At 33.1% G+C, this 9,343-nt stretch overlaps 2 protein-coding genes across 3 annotated transcripts; one reads left to right on the top strand and one right to left on the bottom strand.

Annotated features, from left to right (window-relative positions):
- The first annotated feature begins 337 nt into the window (after positions 1-337).
- On the top strand, positions 338-4,993 carry LOC141662937 (replication factor C subunit 3-like). 2 transcript variants are annotated; one of them, XM_074469252.1, is made up of 11 exons: positions 338-1,171; positions 1,247-1,357; positions 2,339-2,371; positions 2,637-2,787; positions 2,879-3,057; positions 3,140-3,276; positions 3,407-3,508; positions 3,642-3,711; positions 3,798-3,875; positions 3,959-4,073; positions 4,216-4,993. In XM_074469252.1, the coding sequence occupies exons 1-11, from the start codon at positions 389-391 to the stop codon at positions 4,326-4,328; spliced, it is 1,872 nt and encodes a 623-aa protein (XP_074325353.1). In that variant the 5' UTR covers positions 338-388; the 3' UTR covers positions 4,329-4,993. The 2 variants fall into 2 exon arrangements, with proteins under 2 accessions (XP_074325353.1, XP_074325351.1); XM_074469250.1 differs by having other exon boundaries at positions 3,353-3,508.
- A 297-nt stretch (positions 4,994-5,290) lies between these two features.
- Positions 5,291-7,634, bottom strand: LOC141662963 (putative xyloglucan endotransglucosylase/hydrolase protein 30). Its single transcript, XM_074469253.1, has 4 exons — positions 7,301-7,634; positions 6,804-6,904; positions 6,467-6,675; positions 5,291-5,979 (listed from the first exon to the last, which is right to left on the bottom strand). Exons 1-4 carry the CDS (start codon positions 7,539-7,541, stop codon positions 5,490-5,492), a joined length of 1,041 nt encoding a protein of 346 aa, XP_074325354.1. The 5' UTR covers positions 7,542-7,634; the 3' UTR covers positions 5,291-5,489.
- Between the last annotated feature and the right edge of the window lie 1,709 nt (positions 7,635-9,343).

Here is a 9,343-nt window from a genome sequence, read left to right as displayed (position 1 = left end):
ACCATGTCTGGGATGTGTTCCTTGCCATATCCTTGATGCACTCCTCATAAACAAAGTACTATTGTCCGTTCAGTTATATTTTCCTTGCGTATGGTACAAATTTCAAGGACCTCGGCATAATTATTTTTTCTGGATCCACCCTCCAGTGGTAGGCACGTTTTACCATCTCAGTTAGTCTCGGAAAAAAAATAAAAACAAAAACAAGTAATAAATTAGAACATTTCATATTGCCACCTTTTATCTTTTCACCATTGTAATCATCTTCTTAGTTTTGTCCGTCAATGCTGATCTTCTATACAAACACTTCCAAGAAGTTAAAAAATGTGCATCAGAGTAATCGTGTTCATTCCTACTTAGCACATTCTTCCTATTTTCCCAGAAATCTCCGATGCCGAGTCCACCCATCCCACGTTCCATATCAGCTCCTGACGTTTTCGTGTCTAGCCATTCTTCTAATCGATCGACGACCTCAGGAAAAGGCACTTCCTGGTTAAAGAAAACCAGCAGCCTGTTAACATATACCAAGAAAGAGGAGTCAGAATTAACAGAAGAAAGCCTCGACGCATTAAACAAAAGAAATGAAGCTCTAGAGGATAAGAAAAGTAGTCATAGCAGTCCTTATTATAAAGGCCTCACTGATTTCACTTTAGACATTAATAAAGAAAAACTTCCATCCGCAATAGAGAATCATGACGCAGTTTCATATACGTCCAGTACGCGGTCAAGTTTTATTGTTACTATGCAACAATTGGGTACATTTTGCTTGTTTTTCCGCAGCAAGGACGAGAAAGAGTGTTCATCCTCTTCTACATCATTGTCATCGAAGCAACAGGACATTGATTTGGACAAAGGTAAAAAGGAAGATAAAAGTAGTTTAGCGGAAAGCAAAAGTAACCTTATATTAAATACAGGGAAGCCAATGAGGGAGAGAGTTTCGGTGATAAACCATGAACCACCAGCATTGCAAATATCACCACCGCGATGTAAATCCAAGACAGGGACGTCACTTCTACCAGAATCGACATTAACTAAAACAGTTGCATCAAATGTAGAGGAGCTCAGTAGGAGTGTGGAGGGAACAAATATGTTTACTTGGGCAGACAAGTATCGTCCGCATAATTTAACAGAATTCATCTGCAACAGAGAAAAAGCCATGGAGCTTATGACCATGGTAAAATGACTGGTAGATATGTATTACCTCGATTGTAAGTAATAAAGCTATAATGGAGATTTTATGATATTGCAGGCTAAATCACAAGACATCAGCCACTTCATATTTGAAGGGCTTCCGGGGGTAGGAAAGCGTACCATGATCTTGGCCTTGCTGCGTGAAATCTATGGTTATGATGAAATACAGGTAACAATATACAGACGATTTCTCAGAGCGACCTATCTTTGCTTGTCAGTTGGCCAAATATCCCAAACCAATTAAAGTATTGGAAAACAAATCCTTATATCAATCAATCAACCGTACCCGGTAAATACCATCTAGGATAGTGTCGGGGGAGGGTACCATATGCAGCCTTACTTTCATTCCAAAGAATGAAGAGGCTGTTTACTCAAAAAAAACTTCGGCTTATATGTGCACAACTATGTGTGTTCTATGTATAAAATGATATATAATGATAACTAGAAGTACGTAAAAGTAAGTGGGACAATACCTTGGCTCATAAATTTTTTCACATGAGACTTACCTATGCCGTACGAACAATCTTCCTCTTTAATTCTCAATGTCCCCGGGTCAAAAACTCATACTTGTTGCCACTTGCAATTAAATTATTTTACTGACCCTCTCATGGGCAACACAGACTCGCTAAGGAGCAAACATACGGATGGGTTGGGGAACACCACTAAATAAGGATCGGATATAAATCATTAACATTGCTAAATTGTGTAAAAAGAAAACATTTCTAAACTATGTTAGGACCTGCATATATATTTTAAAAACTGGATTAGAAACTCTAGGAAACACAATTTACCATTGACGGATATATCACCTCCAATTTAGCATTTAGTAGACATGAAATCATACAATTCAGAACTAACACTTTAGATTTCAATTTCAACAAACTTGACAAATTAATCGAACCTTCTTGTATACCTTACCCTGTGAGATGTTTCAATGAGAAATGAATGCAAATAGCAGCATGATAAATGATAAGCCGCTATCACCTTCACCTGATTCCAAGGCAAGAAGTCAAGGTAATCAGAGTCTAAATCAGCAGCACCGTTCTCAAATTCTTTGCAATGATATTAGTAGGAATTGAATTCTCAGCGTTGAACTATTCATCAGTATAATTAAGAACTGAAACACTATTTCTTTGGTATATTATCACAGGTAAGAGAAGAGTGCATGGAGTTCTACTTGAAGGTAAACTGGGACATAACTTAGTGTATGGTCTATATCATGCTTTTTCTGCTTTACAAGAATATAAATACAGTTCAACTTCAGGATCACTGATTGTTGTAGCAACAATGTTAGTTGGTTTTAAACAATGTTTACAAGTCAGTTTGTGAAACTAAACATTCATCGACGATCCAAACTTTACAGCCACAATTGTAAATTTAACAAAATTAAGCTAATAACTGCATTTGTGTAGCGCATTGACCAAGATTTACATGCAAATTTGTTATAGGGAGAAGCATTAAGCAGTATCAAAGTAAACGTGAAGCGATCATCTCATCATGTGGAACTTAATATCTCTGAGCTAAGAGGGTATGAGAAGCATGTGATAGTTAAACTTATTAATGAAAAGTATAACAAGTCATCAAACAGTGTCTATAAAGGTAAAGTTACTCTCTGCTCTACAATGCAAGCACTGCACTACTGAATAATACTCTGACTCTATGTTATCGTCTTCTCATACATCTTTTGTAGCTATCGTCCTCTATGAAGCGGATAAATTATCGACAGATGCTCTTCTATATATAAAATGGATACTGGAAAAGCATAATGGATGTAACAAGGTCTTTTTTTGTTGCAATGATGTATCCAAATTACAGCCAATTCAAACCCTTTTTAGGTTAATTAAGCTTCTTCCACCTTCTAATGAAGAGGTTACCATCTTCACCCTGAACTCGCAGTAAGTTTAGCAGCAATTGTTATATCATAAGTTCTTAAGGATGTCTTTGTTTTCAGATTATGGAAGTCTTGGATTTTATTGCAAAACAAGAAGGAATTGAATTGGCCATCAAGTTGGCCGAAACAATCACAAACAACTCCAAGAACAATTTACGACAAGCTATACGTTCGTTTGAGGCAACTTGGAGATATAAGTAATATTAAAGTTACCTATCATCTGCTATCAATTATGTGTATTTATTTTAAGGCATTTGAAACTTTCTTGTTTAGTTGCTGTTTGTGTCACTTTCCCCATTCATACCAAGTTTGTGGGATTTGCGACAGCTCCAATTCACAATTGAGGGAGGACAATGAAATTATGACGGGCTGGGAAGACACTATCGCAAAGGTTGCTAAGGACATAGTAAAAGAGCAAAGCCCAAGACAGTAAGTGACTACTGATTATGGCCGTAATAAAGACTATAACAAGATTAAAAATCATATCTTAAACTTCTGTAATGCGATTAACCACATCTACTGTAACATGATATTTACCAATATTTTGAACCAATGTTTGTAGGCTTTTTATAATCCGTGGAGAACTCCAAAAGCTTATAGAGTACAATGTGTCACCGGTTTTCATATTTAAAGTAAGAGGTTCACAGAGTTATTTACATAGGCAGCTGAGTATTCGATATTCAACATTTACGTACTGATGATTAACAGTTGTGTACAGACTTTGATTGGAGAACTGAAGAGACACTTGGATGAATCATCACAGACTCATGTTGACATTTTGTTCATGGAATCCAATGTATGATCCTGAATACATGTAATGTAACATATATAGTTCCATCTCATGAATGGACTGAAAATCATACTTGTTATTATGGACAGAGACGTGAAGCTATTATAGATTGTTTTGCTTTCCCAAACAATCCAACTGAAGAAATGTGCAAAAGAGAGAATGATCCATCCAGAAAGAACGTTCATAATTTTATGAAGATTGAAGGTAAACTTGCAGCAACATTAGCTTTATTTTTCATATCAAAGGGGTGAAGCCTACTTTTAAGGTTGCCAATATAGTAAACTGCACTCACAAACTTTACTTGTTTGTGATGGTAATAATACAAGCGTTTGGAGTTTGTTTTCAGAGTTCATAGCAAAGTTTATGAGCTGGTACAAGGTACTATTGAAAAACAATAAATTGCAAGACGTGAAGATGAAGGGAATACTTGATGATCTTGATCACACCAAGGTCAAATGAAAATTCGATAATATCTTCAACCCCAGCAATTGGCACAACATTCCTGCTGCTCTGCAAACAAGTACGCATACTAGTTGCTACCCCCGGATAATTTTTTTATTATATACACAAAAACTTGAGCTGTTTCGGAACTATACTAAAATTTTAATCATACTTTGTTTAATGGATTGCTATTGATATCTGTCTATGCACCAAACTTACAGTGGCGCCCTTTTGACGATTCACTTGTGTGTTTGTGAAACACACATGTACTACTCATTGTTCTCCTATTATTTTGAATTCATCCTAGTGAATCTAAGATTAATTATATATGCCACCGGGCTTGAGCTGAATGTTGTAGCATGATATCCTAGTGAATCGGATCCTTAAACTTAAGTGATAGTGTTTGGATTACCAATTTAGTGGTGAGGAATGGGAACTCCATTCACTCTTGGTGGATAAATCTTATCCACCATATTTTTTGGGTTTCCATTTCATTCTCATTCATGTTAACCCCTCCCATACTCTCCATTCTCATTCCCGATTCTCATTCTCATGGTGCATCCAATCGTTTCCTCAGTGTAAAACTTCCCAACCAGGAGTTATGAGTAGCAAGGTCAGTCGGGCATTGAAGTTATGACTTGTTCATCACCACCAATCAGTAGGGAAGGAATTTAACTAGTTTAAATGACCAATCGAGATGACAGATTATAGTATGATAGGAGCAAACCAGTTTTCATTCAGGACATTTCTGTTCTACTGGTACATGTAGTTTAGTACAAATCCAATTCTTTTTGTAGCATCACATGCCTAAATTTGGTTGGGAGATGCAATATTTTCTTGTTATTTTTGTTTACTAATTTAAATATGTGTTTCTATTTGATGCCCGCACCCCTTGAGCAACAACACCAATATCATGAACAAAGCCAATATTCAAAATTCCTCCATAATACTCAAGTACAAAGTTGCCTAATAAATCATCATATTCAAGGCTCAAATTGTTCAATGGCTCAACAGTATTTATTATCATTTTTACATCAATCACTACACCAAGATTTCTATATCATGGACTTACTTATAATCAACAAATATATCAAACGTAAACATTTGTACATGATATAGGGCTCAGAATTCATTATTCTTGTCTATACAAAATAATCTCCGTAAGAATCACAGCTCTCTTTAGTTTCTACCTCTGCCAATCTTGCTTCTTCTCTGTGAATTGCTACGATGCTTGCCACCAAATTTTAACCTCCCAGTGTCCTTAAATTGTTCTCTTAACAGAGGATCAATCACACACTCTGGTAGCGCAACAGGGTATCTCAATGTATCATAGCAATACGAATAGTACATGTACCGTTGTCTGAATTTATTCATTGCCATTCGTTGTTTTGGAGTGACATTAGCAAAACTAGAAGTAACGTCATTTTCATTGCAACTAGGAGTTGTAAACTCTTCCAGTGGATCAACAGAGCATCCGTGGAGAGTGAGGTCAGTAAATTCAGCTACAAATGGCGCGTATTTGTAGTTGACTTTATATTTGCCGCCAGAGGTCGCCCAGTCGGAAGCATCCCAAATGGTAGCATACAAAGACATTGGTTTTGAAGGGTAGTCTCCGCCCATTGCTTCATTGTGAATTATTTCCCTGATGGGAACATCATCGATGTAAAAGCTGAAAATGCATTACAGATTAAATTAGTTAGTAATCAACTACACATTGTCAATCAGAAACCACTTGAAAAAAATTTAAACCCTTACAAAATCAACATAGCAGATACAAATACTAGTTCCTTAAAATTGAACAACTGCAGTACCAGCAGTCTCAGCATGTAGATTTATGTTGTTAATTGTACTAATTCAGAGAAAATGAAAATAACAAAATGGTTCCCGGAAATAAAAATCATGTAAGGACCGTTTCAAACATCAAAAATAAACTGAAGAATTGAATTAATCAAATAGATGACATAGACATAGATCTAATATCATTAAATTGAATGAAGAAACATTCAAAGCCATGCAGCTTAAATTGAACTAACAATATATAGTTTGTTGAATAAACAAGAGTTTTTAAAGAAGATTATGAAAGATGAAACAAAAATATTGGAGAGAGATATAATTGACTTTTTTTGAAAGAAGAAAAAAAAAAGAGGGACACTGACATGATATTGTTTGGCGTCCATAGTATGGTATAGCGATGAAATTGTTTAGAAGGGTCAAACCAGAGAGTATATCTTTCTTCTCTTCCTCTACTTGTGCTCCCATTTCCATACAAATTCGTCTGAAATCTCCATGCTTTCCCTTTAACATTTCCCAAGAATTCAAAATCTAATTCGTCGTGAGTCTTCTCGAATACATCTCCGTTTGTTGTCTATTGACAAATCCGATAAGTTATAGGGTAGAGAGTGAAAAAGTTTATATAACAAGATAAAACATTGAACACGCTCAACTGAGAATTAGTTGTATTATGTTGATATAAACATCAAGCACAGCACTTACGTAGAAAGCGACCACAATTCCAGCCGTGTAAGTGGAAGGGAGCTTAATCTTAGCACTGAAAAACCCATGACTGTAGAGATGGGATGACTTGAAACCAGAACCTGACACCAATTTATGTCAGATAACTTGATATGTATTTTTCACAGCTTAACAGTAGCAGCAGCAGCAAGTGACATAAACCAAAGATTATTTCTGTGTTCAATTTTGTGTAAATATACATACTACTAACTTTGCCAAAACAAACACCGAGCATGACTTGAGTTTTTTTTTACACATACGTTCTAATTAGGGAATCATTTTCAAATCAAAATTAGACACCCATGTATAAATTTGTCATGTAAAAAATATTAAAATTTTTGGAAACAATAAGGGGTAAAAAGCAACGTAAAAATGAAGCACTTAGACCACCAGCAATCGATTCAGGTATTTTTGTTAAGCATGTATATGAACAACAAATATCAAAAAGGATGAAATATAGGTTATATATACAGTAGTACCTGTATAGTGGTTGAGGTGAAGATTAACGGACTTGTCATCATGGGAACGAAGAAGATTGGCATCACCAAAGAGAGGAGCAAAGGCTTTATTAAATTCAATAGTTTGTAGTTGTACTACTCCAGAAGATGATTGTAAACTTACAACACCATAGTCTTGCATGAGAAACAGAGAAATAGTAGTACATAATAACATTAGCTGTGTTTTTGTTTTAGAGAGAATAGATGTGTAAGCACAATCCATGTTTGTGTGTGTATAGCAACTAGCAAGAGAGAGAGATGACAAGTGAACCACCAGCTTGGTTTTATATTAGTCTTCACGCGGTCAAAAAACTAACTCAAAACAAACAAACGAGTAAATTGGTTTCAAGACACACCCATACACACATCATCATTATTCATTATTCATTATTCATTAATCCTCCTCCTTTTTTAAATTTTTGCATCGTATTTTTGAGTGATCAACAAGGAAAGCGAGTACACCTGTTTGCCCATCCGTTTCCTCCGTCTTTTTTTTACACGTAAATTTATACTATCCTAAATCCCGTGGGTTTTCATTAATATTTAAAATTTTTATTTATCAAGTTATATTATATTTTTAAAATATTTATATAAATATATAATAATTATAAATTTATAATAAAAATAATAGAATAACATGTAATCGTAATTTAGTAGAATAAATAGACTATTTCCAGTAGTTTAGCAGATATGTAACACTATTATTTCTATTATTTATATCTTTTAATAATAAAAAGAGTTGTATTCGTAGTTTGGTAGGATAAGTATACTATATTTAGTAGTTTATTAGATATATAACATCATTTATCTATTTTTGTAATAATCAAAATTAGGGAATTATCGTTGAACCTGAACCAAATTATCTGTATTTCAGCTATTATAATATAGTATAGATAGTATAGATTATTATCTTCCTCCAAATTTATAAGGTATGTTAAATGCAATCTACTTAACTTGACCATTCTACACAATCACCCGGTACGGATTTCATATTTTCTTAACAATTTTTTGTTCGACTCAACAAAAAAAATTAATATATCGTTGAACATGTAAGTATGACAAAGTGATCCGATTCAATTCCATATTTATGCTGAATTTGAAATCTTGAATTTTGATCCCAATATAATTTGAATTTGAATTTTACATATATCCAACATATAGATATTATATTATAATAGATGAATTATTAAAAAATTTGGAAACTTACCTACTTTTTTATACAAATTAAATTTATATCATTATTCTTATTTATAAATTTTATATTTAATTTATTAAAAATATTAATTAAATAAAATTATATATTGTAGAGCCTCCATCAATTTGAATATTATCTTGAACTTACAACAAAGATGATTTTATTAATTAGCTTTATTTAACTAATTTCTTTAATTCATTACATATTATAATAGAGTAAACATTAAAAAATTTGGTAAAATACTTAGCAATCTGTGCAAGTTGAAATTATCCAATTATCATTAACTATAGATTTTATATTTAATTTATTAAAGTTATCAATTAAATAAATCATATTCGGTAGAACCTCCATCAATTTAAATATTATCTTAAATTTATAATAGATGATTTTATTTAATTAGCTTTATTTAACTATTTTTTTACTTAATTACACTTTTTTAATATATTTTTATGCAATATGCTAAAATAAGTAATAAGAACTCATACCTTATTTAACTTCGATGGAAACTAACACCCAATGGACAACAAACATGGGTAACTTACATATAAACGCAATCCAATATCCTTTGCTGCATAAAGAACTTCTTTTTATTAAAAGATTGAAAATAAATATAAAAATCTTGAAAACAATATATATTAAAAAGCCTCTACTATAATATTTGTTGTTTTATAATATTAATCGTAAATTTATACTATTAATATATATATTATCTAACTGTTACTATTATATAAAAAAGAAAATATTGAAAGTTTTGGTACCATACTTGCTTTTTGGTATAGATTTATGAGTTACCCTTATTTTACTTAAAAGTTTTATTAGTCTTAGTAATC

Source organism: Apium graveolens, chromosome 1 (assembly GCF_009905375.1).
Source record: "Apium graveolens cultivar Ventura chromosome 1, ASM990537v1, whole genome shotgun sequence".
Classification (NCBI taxonomy): Eukaryota; Viridiplantae; Streptophyta; class Magnoliopsida; order Apiales; family Apiaceae; genus Apium; species Apium graveolens.
The sequence above is the reverse complement of the archived record's forward strand: the minus strand, read 5'-3'. Positions and strand labels throughout refer to the sequence as shown.